At 37.5% G+C, this 21,347-nt stretch overlaps 1 protein-coding gene across 1 annotated transcript in view; it reads left to right on the top strand.

Moving 5' to 3' along the window:
• The window catches only part of LOC106873751 (uncharacterized), a 524,930-nt gene that overhangs the window by 217,931 nt on the left and 285,652 nt on the right, over positions 1–21,347 (top strand). The window contains exon 10 of the mRNA XM_089363355.1: positions 5,586–5,679. Within this exon, the coding sequence (XP_089219481.1) occupies positions 5,586–5,679 (94 nt within the window). The remainder of the gene's footprint in view (positions 1–5,585; positions 5,680–21,347) is intronic.

The following is a 21,347-nucleotide window of genomic DNA, read 5'->3' as shown; positions in this document are numbered from 1 at the left end:
GCTGATCATATCATGAGGAAAATCTGACATTGTTTGAGGCAGTTTCAGGTGGTTTCCTTGAACATTTCCTAACCCAGGATGAGTATTGGGTTCATCACTTTGAATAACTTTATCATCTAATATACATGAACTTATATATACAAGAGCCTGTGTATCTGCAGACATACATGTACATAATCATATCTGTATTCATATAAACATCATAGATGAATATGTATAGTTATGCCTCAAGATACTCTCAAATACACATACATCACTTCTCTTCTGTTGACAAACTATATATCTATATGTATATATATATATATATTAGAAATAATAAATTTCTAAATCTCTCAGAGAGACTTTCGCAGTAGTGATGCGATAAAGTAGTTGTATACTGCCAACTTAACGTGACAGTCCCAATAAGTGAATATACTACTGCTGTTTAGCCGTAGGAAGCCAGACTGCTTCCTATTAGGCCTTGACACATTTCCTGTGCCCTTATCCTTACGAGGGGGAGACAAACTCCTCCACCCAGCCTAGCCTGCATTCAGGGACATGTTTCTGAGTCTTTGCTCGTTATCAGCCTGAAGTAGCATGACTGGCTAGATGAAGAAGCCTGTCTCACTCTCGTAAGGATATACTATTTCAGCGAAATACATTCACTGGTAACAAAAATTAGACATATGAGTGTGTGTGTGTGTGTGTGTGTGTATATATATATATATATATATATATATAAGGCAAGGAAGAAAATGGAGAAGAGATTCAATTGACAAACATCAGTAAGATTTATTTATTGTAATCATATATATATATATATATATATATATATATATATATATATATATAGCCTGGGCAAAGTTCAGAAAGCTCCTACCCCTATTGGTGACAAAGGACCTCTCGCTCAGAGTGAAAGGTAGATTGTATGATGCATGTGTGCGAACTGCCGTGCCTCATGGTAGTGAAACATGGGCTGTGACTGCTGAAGACATGTGTAGGCTCAAAAGAAATGAAGCCAGCATGATCCACTGGATGTGTAATGTCAGTGTGCACTCTGAGAGAAATGTTGGACATAAGAAGCATGAGATATGGCATGCAAGAGGGACGTTTGCATTGGTATGGTCATGTACTATGGATGGATGAGGAGAGCTGTGTGAAGAAGTGCCACTCCCAAACAGTGGAAGGAATCTGGGATAGATGTAGACCCAGGAAGACATGGGATGAGGTGGTGAAGCATGACCTTCGAACATTGGGCCTCACAAAGACAATGACAAAAACCGAGACCTCTGGAGATATGCTGTGACTGAGAAGATCCGGCAAATAAAGTGAGTTCACAGCTGTAACCTACACCAGTGTCGCATAACCAGCCCATTTAAAAGTACCTTGGATTGTAGAGCGACATGCCATGTTTGAGGGGACCTATTGAGTCAAGTACATCAAAACTAAAATCAAATGGAAATTGTAGTTGTGATCCCCATGCTGATGGCACACAAAAAGCACCAACTGATCATGGTCGTTGCCAGCCCCCACTGGCCCCTGTGTTGGTGGCACGTAAAAAGCACCCACTACGATCTTGGCGTGGTTGGCGTTAGGAAGGGCATCCAGCTGTAGAAACACTGCCAGATCAGACTGGAGCCTGGTGCAGCCTCCTGGTTTCCGAAACCCCAGTTGAACCATCCAACCCATGCCAGCATGGAAAACAGATGTTAAACAATGATATATACATGTAGAGGGTACAAGGGGTAAATTGCCACCATTTTATATTTTCAATTTTGTGCTTTGTTTTTGATTTTGTTCACTACAAGTACGGTAGAGTCAGTTGGGTACCATCTGTGCAAAAACAGCACCATGACACAATTCACTCAGCCAGAAATTTGGAAATAACATGCTGTACTGCTTGGCATTTGCACCGGAAGCTCCAATATGAATATTTCAGAGTGTTTGGTTGTCAATCTGAGGACAGTGCAGAAGATTTGAAAAGAATTGGATGAGTCTAATGGTGATTATGAAGGTACAGTAGCTTGGAATACTCACTCTGATCATTCTGATAAGAAAAGAACTCCTGAATTTGTTGGTGAGATCCAGGCCATGATTGACAATGATCCCTTGAAATCAATCAGGAACATGGGAGTGTCTGAGCTTCTTGTCAGGCAGGTAGTGTGTGAAGACATTCGGTATTCCTCATACAAGATGAGAAAGGGCTAATTTTTATCCGAAGCCATCAAGGACAAGAGGAAAGGCTGTGCTATGAAGCTTTTGAACAATCTCAAGTATCCCCTCTAACCAAACAGGCTTTCGTTTTTCTCAAACGAGAAAAATTTCTGCTAGGATCAGATGATGAACAGACAGAACAATTGTTGGCTTGCTGTGTTCTCAAAACATGTACCAAGAGTAATCAAAATTAAACATCGAGTCAGCATCATGGTTTTTGGAGTGATCACTAGTGATGGTGATGTTATGCCTCCATTCATCTTCCCACATGGCCTATATCAATTGCCTGGAGGTGGTGGTGCTGCCCTAGGTCAAGAGGGGTGGGGGGACTGCTGGAAGACCCTATGTCTGTCAACAGAACTCTGCACCATGCCACACAAGCAGTAGAAGCCAGTCATGGCTGTTGGACAATTTCTGCGACCACATCACCCCTAACATCTGGTCACCAACCTCCCCAGACTGCAATCTTCTTGATTATTATGTATAGGGCACAGTTGAACAAGAAACCAACAAAACTTCTTGTGCACCAAAGATAAATTGAAGGCAAGGATTATAGCAGCATTCATCAACTTAAACCAGGAGACTATCCAGAAGTGTTGCAGGAAATTCCAAAGTCGTCTAGAGGCCGTGGTTGAAGCCAATAGCAATTTTATTGAATAAATTTGGTCTTTAGTATTTCAAGATATTTTTATGTAATTTTGGTTAATATATATATATATGTGTGTGTGTGTGTGTGTGTATATATATATATATATATATATATATATATATATATATATATGTATATATATATAAATGTATATGTATATATATGATGTTTATATGCATATGGATATGATTATATATATGTATGTCTGAGGAAGCACAGGCACTTGTATTTAGAAGGTAAGGTTATAGCTCAAATATAAGCACAAATGATTTTGTTACCTGACAGTCTCATATCTGACAATAAGAGGGTGACTTTATATTTACAATGTAATGTACATACAATTGATAGATGCCTTACTTCTGAAGCACATCTTGCACTAAAATGTGATTGTTCATTCTTGTTATTTTATTACATATATATTTACAACATACTATATGTAATGTATGTGGCTACTAGAATTAGTGTTGTGTAGTGCTTGTTATCTTGTCAAAATTATTCCTAATTTTGTAATGGATGAAATGAATTTTACTCATTGATTAATAAATTTATTGATCTATCAGTGTTCCTTTGAGTGTTTTACTCTACTCATTTGTAAGCTGGTTGTTAATGAGTTAATGACCATGATTTATGGGATTCCTATAAGCTGATACATATATGTGTGTATGTATGTGTATATATATATATATATATATATATATATTATATCATACATAGTGTATGTGTGTATATATATAAGATGTTTTGAAATAATCATAATAATAATAATCCTTTCTAGTAAAGGCACCAGGCCTGAAATTTTGGGGGAGGGGACTAGTCGATTACATCAACCCCAGTACTTCACTGTTACCTAATTTATTGACCCTGAAAGGATGAATGGTAAAGTTGACCTCAGCAGAATTTGAACTCAGTACTTAAAGATGGATGAGATACTGCTGAGCATTTCACCCAGCATGCTAATGACTCTACCAGCTTGCTGCTTTAATAATAATAATAATAGCAAACACACCCATCTATTTTATGGTGTAATTTATTATAATGGTGCACTCCTTTGGACAGTTAAATTGAACTTGCCCACAGAAGTTGTTTCAAGTTGATAAACATAAAATGTATATTTACTTGTTTTGTTAGCAGTTTATTATATGGTATTAAGCAACCTAGGTAATGAATAAAGTTTTTGAATGCAAATTTGGCAATTAGTGATAAATGAATGTCCATGAAATGAGATCGCAATTGCAGTAGGCATTAGGGATCCTTTATCTCACCTGAAGTGTTTTGTAGCATGTAATTATTTTACTTGTAATGCCTGACACAACTGCATTGAAGCTTTTTTTCAATGAAAGTTATGTATGATAAACAAAGGCAAACATTTATAGCAAACACACAAATAGACTAATGGCATGTACAAAAATAAATGTCAGAACACACTTATGAGCAAACAGCGTGCATAAAGTAAGAAGGGTCATTGAAGGTAATGTACTGTTAACAGCAATCATAGAAATGAAGCAAAACATCAATGGAATGCTTGCAGGAAGTCTGAGTGCTAATAGCTATAGTTTGGCGTAGATGTGAAGATTGCAGTAGAAGGGTAATTACTGTAGGGCTGCTTTGTAGATGATGTTTTTGGTTTTTCCTTCAGGCGCATAGATAAATAAGTTGTCTAGATGGCTGGAACAACCAATGTAGAACTGTCCATGTGAAAAGCATAATGTCCGAAGGTCTAATTGACAGCTTCCAGTGATTGACCTTGTGCTTTATTAATTGTCATGGCAAAGCTGAGTTTGAGAGGGAACTGAAGTCTCCGCATACAGTAGGGGCTGTCTGTTGGAGTTAGTGGAATTGTTGGAATAAAAACGGTATCGTTTTTGCTGTCTTATGATAATTTGGGCTTCAATGACATGGTCTATCATTTGTTTCACCACAAGGCAGGTTCCATTGCATAGTATGGGAGGATGACAAAGCAACTGACTTTTAAGTGAAGTTCATGGGGAGGGAGTCCTGGAGGATGTTGGGAGTTGAGAAATTCTGTTGGAAAGTGTAACCTGATTGAGGTTAGTAAGTGTCAACTAATCTGTAACAACGTTCTTGAGAAGGCAGCTTACTGAGTAAGTCGTAGTTAAGAGTGTTGACAGCTGCATTTATAGGTGCAAGAACAGCCCTGTTGCGAAGCCAATGTGGTTTTATGTATTCCATTGTAAGATTTGAGTAAACAGCAGAACATAAGTTGTCAGGGCTGGAGACAGCGTGGCCAATGGTGGTAGTGTCAATGTATCCATTGTCATTGAAAGTAATTTGTCCATCACTGATTTTAAGGAGTATTTTCGAAAACTAGGTTGTAGGTTGACCCAGTAAATGGGTATTGTAAAAACTGTAGTAGAAGACGAAGTAGCAGAACTATGTCAAGAGTAATGTCCCTTGAAGCAACGACCATTGGAATTTATTATTTACCTATGAGAAGGTGTTTTCGTCCCCCTAAGAGTGTTATTACTCATTATGTGGAAAATTTGAAGAGTTTATGACCATCTTTGGAACATAAGTGATGTATGTTCCCAGCATGAACCAAATCAGATGAAAAATATTGATTTTAAGGGAGATCAAGAAAAAGGCCTATACACACACACACACACACACACACACACACACACAAATCTTCTGTTTTATTATATATAAGATAAGATAGGATTAACCAGTATGAGTGATATTATAAATCTAATAATCTCTTTTAATTTTACTTTTTATATTTCAGATATAATAGTTTAACCAAGGTCCCAAAATCCCTGGAAAATTGTGTAAATATGGATGAGTTTAATGTTGAAGGAAACAACATATCATCATTACCTGTAAATCTTTATTCATTTATTTTATTCATTTGTTTTTGTTTAACCTTTTTGTCTACGTAAAAAAAATGTGTTATATATATATATATATATATATATATATATATATTCTATTTATATTTTCTTTGACTTCAAGTGTAATTATGTGATTGAATTATATTCAAGCAGTATCTTCATTTTCGTTACTGATGTATGTAATAATTCTAAAATGTAGAAACATAGAATGGGGCTGACTGAGGGCAACTGTTTGGGCACCAGCCATTTAGCACAGGTGTTTGGATGTTAAACATGTTTTGGTTATAGCTTCTTTGGTGGCAGATTTTTGGCACTGGAGGCAAATATAGTAAAGGGAGAGAACATCATCATCAATATCATCATCATCATCCTTTTTCCATACTGGCATGGGTTGGACAGTTTGATCAGAAAGCTGCACCAGGTTCTAGTTTGTTTTGGCTCGGTTCCTACAGCTGGATGCTTTTCCTAGTGTCAACCATTTTACAGTGTGTGCTGTGTGCTTTTAATGTGACACCAGTGCAAGCACTTTTACATGGGACCAGCATCAGTGCTTTTTACTTGGCACTGGTACAGGACTCTTGCTGGTGAGGGTATGCAGCCTTAACACTTCTGCTGTGGAGTATGGGTCTTCTTGAGTACAGCAAGGCACCAGGCATCTTGGCCCTTTGTCATCTCACCTGAAAGGTTCAGCATCCTGAGGTCATTCTTCAGCACATTGTCCTATGTCTTACTGGATCTCCCACTTCTACATGTTCCATCCATTTTCAGAGATTGGCACTTTATGGAGCTGTCAGCATCCATCCTCATCACATGACCAAACCAGCACAGTCTTCTCTCTTGCACACAGCAACCAATTCCTCTTATGCATGACTTTCTCAGAACACTGGCACTCTGTCAAACATGTACACTTACATTACACATCCAGTGGAGCATACTAGCCTCATTCCTTTCTAACCTTCACATAGCCTCTACATTCAGGGCCCACATCTCACTACCATGTAAAATTGCTGTCTGTATACATGCATCATACAATCTTCCTTTCACTTGGAGAGAGAGAGAGAGAGAGAGAGACAGAGACCTTTCGTAGCCAACAGAGGCAACAGCTCTCTGAATTTCCTCCATCCTATTCTTATTCTAGCTATCACACTCTAAAAGCATCCTTCCCACTATTAATTTGTTCCCCTAGGTAGCTGAAATTATATATTACCTCCAATGATCCACCAGGGCATTTGAGAGAATCAATTTCCCAAGTCTATTGGTTTTAGGGATCATGTGCATCTTCCACATATGAGCACTACCTTCTCTGCTAATCTTCCTATTAATCCACTGCACCTCTTGTGTGTCCATAGCTTGCACTGGGTATACCAAACGGAGTTCCTGCCTACATTTTCCCTACAAATTGAACAGGGCTTCCTACCTGAAATGGGAGAGGGTCCTGTCAGTTTTCTTGCTTACTCAAACTTTTGTCATTGCTAAGTTAATCTTAAGACACTTAGATTCCAGGTTTTGTGTCTAGCTCTGATGTGGAATATGCTATGAGCATATCATAGTTCCCAGGGGCTGCCAGTCTTGAATTCCTCTGTTATGGCCTGGGAGACAGTGATGAAAAGAAGGGGACAAAGGACTAAGCCTTGATGAACCCCTACATGTACTCGTGGTTAACTCTCACTTTAATGACAGTGTCTGTGTACATGGCCTGTACAACTTTCACCAGCCATTCTTCTATCCCTAGCCCACCATATAACACAGGTTTTCTTTAGATCAATGAATGCCAAGTATAATGGTTTATTCTTAGCTAAGTATTTCTCTTGCAGTTGTGTGAGTATGAAAATAGCATCAGTAGTGCTTTTTCCCCAAACAAAGCCAAACTGCATTTCATCTAGCCTGATTCTGCTCCTAATTAATTGGGCAATAACTCTGTCTGGTCCAGGAGTTTGAGCCCTCTATAATTGCTTCTATCCAAAGCATCACCCTTGCCCTTGAAGCAGTAGCAATAATGCTGCTACACCAGTCACTGCATATTACACCTTCCTGAATAACTTGATTAACTATGCAGGTGACTAGTTCATATCCTACCTTAGCAGATAGTGTGAACATCTCAGCAGTGACTCCAAATATATCAAGGACTTCCACTGTTTTCATATCTTTTGTTGCCTTATCTACCATACTGCTGTCCATTAGGATAGCTGGTCCCTCTGTTGGTTCGCATGAGGGAGACTCCCTTAATCCCATTCATTCTCCACATTCAATAGGTATGCATAGTAACTCTTCCATGCTGCTTTCTTGTCTGATTCACCAAGTTCAAACATACCACTTTCCCTCTATACTCACTTCTCTCCCACAAAATCTCAATTCTCTCTAACACACTGTCTCACAATCCAGAACACCTCAACTTTCTGATCTTCATGCAGCAGGACATTCGCAAACCTCTTCCTTTTTGTTTCTGCTCTAGCTAGATAAACCTGACATCCAGCTTTCTTTTTAGCTTTCTGATAAAATTCTTTGCTACACACTCTTTTCCATTCTTTCCAAACCCATCTCTTCTCTTTTATAGTTCTGTCAACATCACTTTTCCACCACCATGTCACCCTTTGTCTAGCAGAGACTTTGCTCCAGCCAAAGATTTAGTCTATCACCCTCGGTAGATTGTCCCATAGAAACTTCTAGTTGTCCTCTACATCATATGCCCTACCTCTTCCTCCTTCTCATCAAAGGCTTCATTAAGAACATCTCTAAATCTTTGCCTGTTTGAAGGATCCTTGAGCTTCCACAACTCCTTTCCCATATCGGCTTGCATTTTTGAATCCTTCTGACCCTAAGTCTGAAGTCACTAACCACTAGCCTATGTTGAGTTGTACATTCTTCCCTCAGGAAAGATTTTGAATTTATGAGCATACACCTGTCCCACCAGATTGATAAGCGATCAGATGGTTGGCAGGTTTCCTGAAGTTGGTGTTGCAGACATGAGCATCACAAAACTCCAGAAGCCTTGCCCCCCACTCATTTCTAGAGCCAAAGCTGTAACCTCCATGCACACCCTAAAATCTATCAGGGTTTCTTCCAACATGTCCATTGAAGTCCCCTGTCATAGTGAGTACATCATTTCTTTTGTCATCAAGGTAGTCCTCTGAAGGAATTCATAGAAGTCGTCCTAAGGATCTGTGAGTCCAGCATGCAGAGCATATGGAGAAGTAACTGACATTGTTACATCAAACAGGCTATTCTTAGCTTAATAATCATATCACCTACTTTGACTACCTCAGTCACCTTATCCACCCATTTCTCTTCTAGTAGAGCACCTAGAGCACCTAGACCATCATTGTTGCCTACCCAGAACAATTTGTATCTATGTCTCTTGCTTTCCCGTAAGCAATCTAGCTGAGGCCCACCTCCATTGAACTTCTTGTATACAGCATACATCTACATCTCTCTACTCAAGCATCTCAACTATCTCTCCAGACCTACCTTTCTTTGTGCCAACATTGATTATGACAGCTCTGAGCTTGTAGAACTGGGAAGGTAGGGTGGGGTTCAGCTTCTGAGAAATAAAAGATCTTTAAGTTCACATACCTGGAGGCAACAGGTCATTGTGCTTAGTGTGAGAAATAATGATACAATTGCTGTTTCAAATTCCTTCAGTCCTCAAAAGCCTTCATGGGTATGCACATACATGCATAAAATGTAAATATATGTACATATACATTACAATTTTGTGTCTAGTTATATGTCCATAGTTGTATGTACATACTCATGGGTGGGAAACAAACAGACATAAACAAGCAGTGTGTATGCATTTGCTCAAGCTACCTTTGAAGAAGTGGGAGGGAGGGAAAAGGAGATTCAGTTGAGATCGCACAAAATTTACTAACTGAGGCTGAAGATATGTAATAGAAATAAATAAACTAATTAATCCTATATTATCAACATCATGAGAATGTTGGGAAAAGATACCCACCATTTTCCTACCATCCAGCCGTGGCTGAAGAAACATCTGATGACATATTCTACAATGATGACATATGCTACCATGGCTGAAGGAAGACCTGATGACATATCCAACTTTCTTCCTCAAACACATCCTGAAATGCAGTAATCACTAACAACAGAGACACTTCCATACTGTCCACATTAAGAAATGTTGGAAATTTCCAGTTCAAGAGTCTTTGATCATCTACTGAAGATCAATAATTGATCAGAGTTAGGCCAGTGGCTTATATAAGCTGCTCACTGTAGTCAAATTTGTTACTACTAAAACTAATCTTAGCACTGCAATGACTGTTATTGCCTATTTCAGTAACTTTGTTGCTGACAACTTCTTGTAATATGGACATATTACTAGCACTACCACTAGCTTCAATGCAGGCAGTTCCACCATGACTGCTACCAACCAATGGCTAGCTACTCCCACTGTGATCTCTGCAACCACTGCTGGTACCATTTGAATGGTTTTCTCCTACTATGATCAATGATCATCCATTGCTTCTACCACCACTTTCAGGCACCACAACCAACATGCCTGGTATCTGAATAGATATTTCATAACTGTTTACTTCTGATGAGATGTTTTTGAACTTCAAATACATAAAGGTTATTAAATTTATCCCTTTTCTGAATTGTAGGCAGCTCTCCATCTTTCCATCTTGACTGTAATTCAAAGGACCAGCCTTGTTACATTCTGTGTCATGCTGAATCTCCCTGAGAACTACATTAAGGGTACAGCATGTCTGTGGAGTGCTCAATAAAATTAATTTCCCAGTGCCCAATCAAATTAATTTGTAACATTCACTTAAAATATTCCACAGTTTCTCCAGTTTCACCACAAATTCTGCATTTGTTTGATTCTACTGATTCTGCTTGAGTGTAATTACTTCTTAATGCTTGTTCCTGTGCTGCACATATCAAGACCTCCATTTCACTTTTTTTGTAATCATAGCTATCTTTTATCTCTAGATCTATCTCTTTTGACATATCTCTCAAGAACTGACCGTGCATCTTCTTATCCTGCCAGTAGTTTTTCCTTCTCCATTTCTACCTCCATTTTATAATACATTTTCTCCTGACTGTTTTCCATACATAACAGTCCTGCCTTCCTTACTTGTACATATAATGATTCTTTTGCATTTTTTAAAATACCAAGCAATGTTGTTTTCCTCTGTCGAACTCTGGACACAATCCTCACAACTTATCACTCCCAACCCTCCTTTCTTTCTCATAAGGTGTAACCTGTCAACATCACTTCTTGGGTTGAATGCACTGTATATTGTCAGTTTTCTTGTTTTCGTATCTGAACCTTGTAGTTCCTATGTTCACCATTGTAGGGCACCTGCTCCATACCTTAAGAGGGCAACTGTCCATGAATTTATTGCTTGGAGCATATTATTCTCATTCAATTTCGTTTTCAAAATCAATTTCAGCCTTCTGTAGTTCTCCTGAGAGAATATCTTCTTTGGCTTGGTTTTCCATCAATTCGCCAACTTCCACTATACCCAGATAATTGTATCCTTCCTGGCCTATTCTCTTCATTATCTTTCCTGTGGGCAATTTCATACCATCCACTTGTTGAACTTTATCTCTTTTTAGAATCACTATTCCACACTTTTTCAGTCCAAACCCCTTTCTAATGTTTGTGTTAAAGCAATGTACTGGTTGAATTAGTGACTTAAGATAATTTTCATCTTTTCCATTGAGTTTCAGATCATTCATAAAAAGATGATTGATCTTATCCTCTCTTTCCTTGAACTCATACCCAGCTTTCATGTTTGTTAAAATCAAAGTCAGCAGTACCATATATAATACAAAAAGCAATGGTGACCAGTTCATTATCATCACCCAGTGTTTTAAATCTGGGTTTTGTCCCCGTTAACAGGGGTGGCCAGTTCTACCTCAATGCCATAGCAACTGCCCTCACACCATCTCACCATCTTGCCTGGTTTGGGGCATCCTCCCTTCTCAAGCCAACCCTCCCAATCTGCTCCTCCACCTGTCCCTTCCAGGGTTTCTGCAGTCTACCTCGTTTTTGCAGTCCATTTACCTCAAACTCAAGAACTCTCCTCAGAACATGCTCCTTATCCCTCCTCAACACATGCCCATACCACTGCACTCCATTCGCCCTTGCCAGCTGTTCCACCAATTCCTCCAACCCCAGCATCCCTATCAAGTTCTCAGTCCTCCTCTTATCAAACAACTTAACTCCACACATTTTTCTCATCATTGCTTTCTCGATCCTTCTCAAAATTGCCATCTCTCTCTCCCTCAGACACCATGTCTCACTCCCATACATCATTGCAGCTCTCATGCAACTCTTATAGACCCTTCATTTCATCTTCAATGAGAAGCTTTCCCTGAACTTCACCCAGCCAAGTCTTGCTCTTGCTGTCACAGCTGCTTTACATCCACCACTTACATCCACCCTGTCTCCCAAATAACAAAATCCTCTCACTGTTTCCACTGGTTCCTCTAGCCCTCCAGCTCCTTTCTCACATCTTCCACAAACAAACACTCTTACCAGTCTTGGGGTCATCTTCTTCATTTTCGTACACCTACCATGAATCCATTTCTCACATCTCATACACAACACTACATTTGCCATTACCCTTCTCCCACGTACACCACATGGATCCATCTTACTCACTAATACTTCTCCTTCCAACCCGCTTACCATCACCTTTGTCTTCCCGAGGTTTATCTTCAAACCCTTGCTTTCAAACACCTCCTTCCATTTCCAAAACTTCTCCCTCAATCCCTCCATTGTCTCACTCATCTGAACAAGGTCATCTGCATACAGTATCTCCATTATCAATCCTTCTCTTGCACTCTCCATCATCACATCAACCACTATTGCAAACAATAAAGTTACATATTTGAAATATTCCACTTTTGATGTTGTCAAAGTGTAAGCTTTGCTTCCTAGATGTGAGTTCAGTGGATCATCCATTCATACTTCAGTTCAATAGATTCATGATGTTTTGTGCTATTTCAAATATTTTCAAGCACTCCAGATTGCATGAACAAGAAACCATATTATATGCTTTCTTGCCATCCCGAAGTTGGTTTTGTGCTTTTTGTAGTCTTTCAGCACTGTCTTATCTATCAATAGTTGATATTTGCTTCCTCTACATCCACATTTGCACCCATTTTACTCTTTGAGTAACATGTTATTCTGATCCAAGAACATGTGAATATGGACATTTAATTTCCCGGTATTCTGGTTAACAGCTTCCACATGATGGGCAGACAGGATGTTGGTCTGAAGTTGTCAACAGCATTTCTCTTTGATGCTTCTTTCTGACACAATTCCGTTCCATTTCTTGTCAACCAACCTGAGGTTCTTGTGTGGTCTTCAAATACTTTGCTTAATTGTTTCACTGTATTTTTGTGGCACTTTGCAAATTTCTTTACCCAATAGCCCTGAACTCCATCTGGGTCTGTTGTTCTCCAGTTGCTTATCTTTCTACTTAATTATCGTACATCCTCTTTGGTTATCTTAATGTCTTCTTGCAGAAGATTTATATTTGTTTCTTTCATGATGTATAGCCATTCTGTGTTTGTGTTTTCTTTTTCCCCTGTATATTGGACTTCCTTCCACATTTGGGGTGCATGTATCTTTGTCTAATGCAAGGTCTCAGTTGAAATGCAAAGTGATGTAGTGGTGGGAAAACACTGTATGCAGTCCTGTAACAGCAAAGAGATGGGGCAGTAGGAAAGAAATATGAAATAGCTAAAAAGAGACTAAATACCAAATATACATAATAAAGGGAAAGATAGAGAGGAAGAAGTTTGCACATGTTCTGCAATGTGAAGATCAGATGTGTGAGGCATTTCACATTGCTAGACAGTATCCTAGAGAAAATCAAGATGATGTTGGGGAGATGTGTATATGGATTGAGAAGAGCATATGTTGATAAAAAAGATGTCGATAAGAAGGAGGTATAAAAATACTACTGTAAAAGGCTGTTGAATGCAGAGAATGCATGAAGGAGAAACGGCCTATGCTATATAGGCTCAACGAAAGGACCAGCAGTATGGTAGATAGAGCAATAGGGTATATGGAAGTGGAGACAGTAACCAGAATCATCAGGAACAGTCACTGAGAGGCTTAAAATATCTAATGATAGTCACCTGAATATCAAATCTAGTCATACAAGAAAGTAACATATCCATAACTGGCACTGCAGTATCCTAATAAGCTGCTACAAGACTATTGAGATGCACTTGTGTGAGAAAGCTACAGAGGCAGCAAACAGTTGCACCAGGTTATGAATGTTACAGAGTGTGTTACAGCAAAACTACTTAAGAACAAGATTAGTCTAGATATAATACTTCTTTTGCATATCAAACTGGATCATTTGCCTGAAGATGTTAGTAGTTCATTTGTTTTCTGCTTACTAGAACTTTGATCTTTGTAATGTTACTCTTAATGTCTTTGATTCCAGGTTTCACTTCCGGGTTACACCGGAGTAAGCACATAAATGTGCAACAAGGTGAAAAATAAGAGTACTCAAATACCAGAGGTAGAGTAATATGCTTTATTTAAAAGCAGTAGAAATATAACAAAAAAACTGTTACTTGGAGTTTCACATTCCCGTTCATCGGATAGTTTTGTTAGAAATGGGAGAGAAATGTTGATGCAATCAAAACTAATATAAAATTAAAACACATGGATCTGTTTCATTGGTCATTTCAAATAACGGTCTTAGGCATGCATTGCGGTGTAACCTGCTCCTTTTTTAGAAAGTTTGAGTGACTCTACACAAGTAGGAAGATACAGCTGAAAAAGATGGAACTTTACCCATTGGGGTTTTCTCAAAAAAATATACCTATCCCTGCACAGAAGCAATATCTTAAAAGTCTTATAGAGAAAACAGAAGAGTTTGTTTGGAGATTGAGATGGAAAGCATTCTTATTTGATACTAAACAAAAAACTAACGGAAACAAATACGGACTTAAATCTTCCAGGAATCCACCACCTATTCTGGAATTAGAAGCCTTTGAAAAAGACCTTTTCGATCTTATTAGAAAAATTAGATTCCGTAAATATACCAACCATCTACAGAGGGATATGAAAGAAAAAATTACAGAAATTAACAACTCGAATAAGAGCTTCGTTAATTCTGACAAAAAACTTATATGCAGTTGATAAGGGCATTTACAAGCGTCTAATTTCGAATAGCATCACAGATACATACAAAAAAGATAACACAAATTTATACAAAGAGGTGAATTTGGAGTCAAGAAGAATAGCTAACAATCTTAAGATTAGCGAGAGAATAGAATACCTTTCCCCCCCGACCTGCTTTTATTACCCTAAAAGACCATAAAGCCAATTTTAATAGAAACCCCAAATGTAGATTGATTAATTCTGCAAAAACTGAAATAGAGATTATTAGCAAATATATTTTAGATCGCATTTTAACTAAATTAGATAGTGATTTAAATTTACGGATTTGGAAAAATAATAAGTCAGTGATAGATTGGTTTAAAGGGATTAGCCATAAGCATAACTGCAAATTTACGCAGTTTGATATTGTTGATTTTTACCCATCAATATCCAGACTTTTGCTCCTGAAAGCATTAGAATTCGCCAAACAGTATGTCAATATCAATAGCTCGGAAATAGATATTATCATACATGCAAGAAAATCACTTCTATTTTATGAGGAATCTACCTGGATTAAAAAGAGTGAGGTTTCTCTTTTTGATGTACCGATGGGGGTATACGACGGGGCTGAGTTGTGTACGCTTATAGAAGCTTATATTTTACACAATCTGAAGCTTCAATTCCCATTTATAGACACAGGATTGAATAGGGATGATGGCCTTATAGTCACCCATAATTTAAATGGCCACAAATTAGATAAACTTAGGAAGGATCTAATTGCTTTCTTCCAAAGGATAGGCTTGCGGATTACAATAGATACTAACCTCAAAAAAAGATTTCTTAGAGGTAAATTTAGACTTGAATTCAGATATATTCAAATCTTACCGTAAGCCTAATGATAAACTATCTTATATTGGCAAAGAATCCAACCATCCACCAGTTATTCTTAGAAACTTATTTAGTAACGTAAGTAGGCAAATATCATCAATTTCTACAGATGAGGCAACATTCCAAAACGCAGCACTTTATTATAATAGTGCTTTAAGGAATAGTGGATTCTCTGAGAGGTTCCAGTATACCCAGTTTAATGCTAACAGCAACATAACACGTAGAACTAGTACTAGGAAAGTTTTGTGGTTCAACCCAGCTTTCAATATGGTCGTAAGAACTAATATAGGTAAGGAATTTTTAAATTAGTCTCTAGACACTTTCAACCTGACCATAAATTTTATAGAATATTCAATAGAAGCACGCTTAAGATCAGCTATTCTTGTTGCAAAAACTTTGCCTCTTTGATCAGCCAGCACAACAACAAGATAATTGCCAAAAATCATAATGCTGATTCTTTTCCAAAAAGCTGCAATTGCAAAGATGGAACCTCCTGTTTGTTGGAAGGGAGATGTCTAGAAAAAGGTATCGTGTATAGAGCTAAAGTCCAGATAGAAGGCTCACACAACTATAGAACTTACACAGGGGCTTCGGAAAATTCATTCAAAACCAGGCTTTATTCGCATAAAAATTCATTCAGATACCCTGAAAATAGGACAAAGACTATCCTGGCAAAATACGTCTGGCAATTAAAAGAAAGTGAAACCCGACCTTTCAACGGGACATGGAGGATTTTAGGTAGAGCATCACCTTACAGGCACCGTGCCCACAAAAGACCAGTTAAATGTGAGTTGTGTTTATTAGGGAAATTCCATATCTTATTCCAAGACAAGAAAGCTTTGAATCAAAGACGCGAACTTTTAAATTCATGCAGACATGCGTCTAAATTTAAAATGTCGGCTAATAACATACCATATGGGTAGTATATTTTTGATAATTTTTGATTCCTTGAAATCAGTTTGCAATCTCACTATTGGATTCGTACCGCATTATACATGATTTACTTCGCATTGCAAGAATATTGTATAGATCCCTATGTCTTTTTAAGAAAGCCTTCGACTGTTATATGCATAGTTTTCTTGTTATTATTTTACTTTATTTTATTTTATTATATTTGTATTTATTTTAAAATATTTTGTAAACAAATTTAACCGTTTTTATGAATGGTTCGATATATGGGATTCTATTATGAATGTGTTTTTGCCCAATTTTCACTATTATACACTCAGCAATTTCTTAAAAAAGTTGTCTGCATATATACATTAAGACCTAAAAGTTTTTTATGTGAATGTCTGTATTGTAGCAATGCATATGTATTTGTATGTGTGCGCCCATGCTTATGTATAGAGCCTATGTTAACACTTGTGCACATACATACATGGTTTTGTGTGTGTGCGTCTTTGTATATGCATAGGTAAGAGTGTATGCTTACATTTACACATGCATACATATATCCGTGTGTGTGTGTGTCTATGTTACATATGAGAATGTGCGCTCTGGTTTATATACATACATACTTGAATGTGTGCGTATGCATGTATACAATTATATTTGTGTGTATTCATGTACATATCCCTATATATCTGTATACGTGATGCTAATATACATTCTTGTATACACATATACGTGATCCAATTTTGTGTACGTTTGTTATATACGCTACTCTTCCTTCTTTCTTTCTTTCCTTTCTCTCTTTCTTTCTCTATTACTTTCTTTCCTTCTTTCTTCCTTTCCTCACGAAAACCACCCTTTCTCCCTTTCTACATTAGTAACGTCCTTTATCTATATGTTACTCTTCCCAACCCTTACTTCCCCCCTCCATAAGTTTAAGATACACTTGCCTGTTCCAATGCTGAATAATTTTCGCACACAAGCATGATTGCGTGCATATGCATATGTGTATACATGCGTATTTGTGCATGTATTTATGTCTTACAAATATATGCCTATATATGTATATCGTCTGTACGTATGCTTCTGTGTATTTTGATGTATATATGTATGTTGTAGATAGTCTAGTATGCGTATATACTGTTGTAGAATTTTAATTTTTTATTTTAATGCAGCGTAAATTATATTTTAATTTTAATGTGTTAATTGAGCGATAATTCGAATATAGTTATTTACAATATGCATTTTGAACTCACTTTTCAATTTAAGGTTTTCTTTGATTTTTTAAAAATAGGATGAATCTATATTGAATTCATTTGTTTTGTTTATTTTGTTCATTGCATGCCTAAGACCGTTATTTGAAATGACCAATAAAACAGATCCATGTGTTTTAATTTTATATTAGTTTTGATTGCATCGTCATTTCTCTCCCATTTCTAACAAAACTGTCCGATGAGGGGGAACGTGAAACTCCGAGTAACAGTTTTTTGTTATATTTCTGCTGCTTTTAAATAAAGTATATATATATATATATGTGTGTGTGTGTGTATGTATATATATATTGGGTTGGTGCATAATAATTGCGGCTTTTTTTCAACAAATTTTATTCAACAAAATCGATAACAATATTTAACAAAAACATCTTTAAATGATGGTCTGACCGTCTGCCAAGCAAATAGAAACCAGTAATTAAAGTAGATTGGTGAATATGCTCCAGAATAATCATTTAAAGATGTTTTTGTAACATGTTGTTACTGTTTTTGTTGAATAAAATTTGTTGAAAAAAATCCGCAATAATTATGCCCCAACCCAATATCATCATCATCATCATCATTGTTTAACGTCTGATTTCCATGCTAGCATGGTTCGGACAATTCGACTGAGGACTGGTGAACCAGATGGCTGCACCAGGCTCCAATCTGATCTGGCAGAGTTTCTACAGCTGGATGCCCTTCCTAACGCCAACCACTCTGAGAGTGTAGTGGGTGCTTTTATGTGCCACCGGCACGAGGGCCAGTCAAGCGGTACTGGCAACGACCATGCTCAAATGGTGTTTTTTATGTGCTACCTGCACAGGAGCCAGTCCAGCGGCACTGGCAACGACCTCACTTGAATGTTTTTACACGTGCCACTGGCACAAGTGTCAGTAAGGCGATGCTGGGAACGATCACGCTCAAATGGTGCTTCTTACGTGCCATCTGCATGGAAGCCAGACAGCTGCTCTGGCAATGATCACGCTCGGATGGTGCTGTTAACGCTCCACTATGTTTTCAGAACTTCCTCCCCCACTGCTAACTTAGAAGTAGTAGATAGCTTCTGTTACGTAGGTGACCAAGTTAGCAGTGGGGGAGGAAGTTCTGAAAACATAGTTGCTTGAATAAGAATGGGCTGGGCAAAGTTCAAGGAGCTACTATGTTTGATGGTCACTAAGGGCCTCCCCTCAGAGTGAAAGGCAGAGTGTATGAGGCCTGTGTATTAACAATATGCTACATAGCAGTGAAACATGGGCTATGACTAGAGAGGACTTATGAAGGCTTGAAAGAAATGAAGCCAGCATGTTTCGCTGGATGGGTATGCATACAACAGAGTGTAAAGGATTTGAGAGAAAAACTGGGTATAACAGGCATCAGATGTTGTGTGCAAGAGAGATTGTGCTCGTTTGGTCATGAGATGTATATGGATGAGGACACTGCTTAAAGAATTGCAGATCTCTATTTGTGGTGGGAACCTGTGGAAGGTGGAAACCCAGGAAGATTTCGGATGTATGGATCTTCAGATGCTGGGCATCAGAGATGACAAAAGACTGGAATTTTTACTGATTTGCTGTACTTGAGAAGATATGTCAAGCTAAGTAAAATTGTATATATATCTACAAGCATATCCTTATGGTCATGCCCCCCACCCCCTCTTCTAGCTGAGAAGTCTTTGTCTTGCAGGTGCCAGTGCTATGTAAAATGCACTCATGCCTGTGCCACTATGAGCTGTCCAGTTGTTTGAGTGAAGTTAAAATTATGTGCATTTTTTACCACATTTAAAAATTAATTCTAGAAAGAATAAAGCTTCAACAAGTAATGTTGTAGGTTAGCTGTCTAAAATAATCTATAATTTCTTAATCTTCTCTTGATTCAACAATGCTTTTATTTCTTCTTTCTAAGTTCATGTATTTCCTCTTCGTTTATGCAGGTTCTTCTGAACAAATTTCAAACTATTTCATCCTTTGTAAGCTCTCTTCCCTTCTTAAATCCTCTGTTAAAAACCAGACTATCATCATCATCATCATCATCATCGTTTAACGTCCGCTTTCCATGCTAGCATGGGTTGGACGATTTGACTGAGGACTGGTGAAACCGGATGGCAACACCAGGCTCCAGTCTGATTTGGCAGAGTTTCTACAGCTGGATGCCCTTCCTAACGCCAATGCCCTTCCTATCGGGTGACTATAAAATAGACTGCCTTGGAAAGCAGTGTTACCACCCTTCTACAGCATTATTTGTTCATGGGAGATCTATCTGAAGCCTGCTAAAAACAATCCACAATGGTATTGGAAATTTTGGCTTTCTTCTCAATGAGTGGCCAATATAATTATCTTTAAAATAATCAAAAATAATGTTAAGATCATCATAATTCAAGCACAACTTGAAACCCTGCTATGACATCATCTGTAGGGAGAAATGCCATGCAGGTCATCATTTTGATTAACAGTTACCATTTTCTACGAATGCTTCTAATAACTTTGAATAACTGATTTGAAAAATATCAAGGTTGTTTAAGTTAATACTCATCGATCACTGATGTCAATCACAATATATACGATAGTATATATTTCACTTAAAATTAACCTTTGCTGAGAGTATATAGCGAAAAATTATTCTGGTTGGTACTGTACAAGAAATCCAGTATAGTCCTGGTTCAGGCTGACAACATTGAGTAATAAGAAGCACCTAGGATTACTTAGGGTGAGCAATTCCACAGTAATTCATTGAATGGGTAAATCCTAGGTTCACTTCGCTGGATTATGAATATTTTTGGGAGTATAAATCCAAAACTATTACAGAGAATACAGAGACTGGTACATCTTCGTGTTTTTTTTTTTTAAATTCTAATTTTTGCAATTAATTATACAGTGTAATTAGTTTATGCAACTGACACATATTTCTGCTGCTTAGAGAATATGCAGTTCCATTTGTAACCAGCTATTTTTAGCCATACATCTTCATTCAGGGTCTGTTCACAAATGTGGTTCAAATTGAATTAATTTTATTAATGTGTGGCATATTTCGCATATCCTTAAACAAATTTAAATGGTTTGCTAGTCTCAATTTGAAGTTCATTGAGCATGCACCAGTATAGAAGTAAGAATTTCCTTCTGACATAATCTTACATCAGTATACTTAATGTTTCCTCATACATTCAATATTTAAGGGACAAATTTTATTTTTACCACAATTACAGAGATTTTTTAATTTCTCTATCTATTTTAGAAACTTCATTCTTACCAGCAAGAATGGTATGTAGTATAATTGCAGGACACCTGTCATGTCTACAAGAGATATAGGTTCAAGTCTCACAGACAGCATTTGACGTGTAATGTTGGAAAGGAATTTTCAACCCAATATTTACATGCTATTGTTTATAGCTTTATATGTTCTTCAGGAACCAATTCCCAAAAAAAGAAATATATATTATTTTATTCTTTTACTTGTTTCAGTCATTTGACTGTGGCCATGCTGGAACACCACCTCAAGATATATATATATATATATATATATATATATATATA

This window comes from Octopus bimaculoides, chromosome 15 (assembly GCF_046866305.1).
Source record: "Octopus bimaculoides isolate indiv1 chromosome 15, ASM4686630v1, whole genome shotgun sequence".
Classification (NCBI taxonomy): Eukaryota; Metazoa; Mollusca; class Cephalopoda; order Octopoda; family Octopodidae; genus Octopus; species Octopus bimaculoides.
Note: the sequence above shows the minus strand (reverse complement) of the source record. Positions and strands in the feature narration are given on the sequence as shown.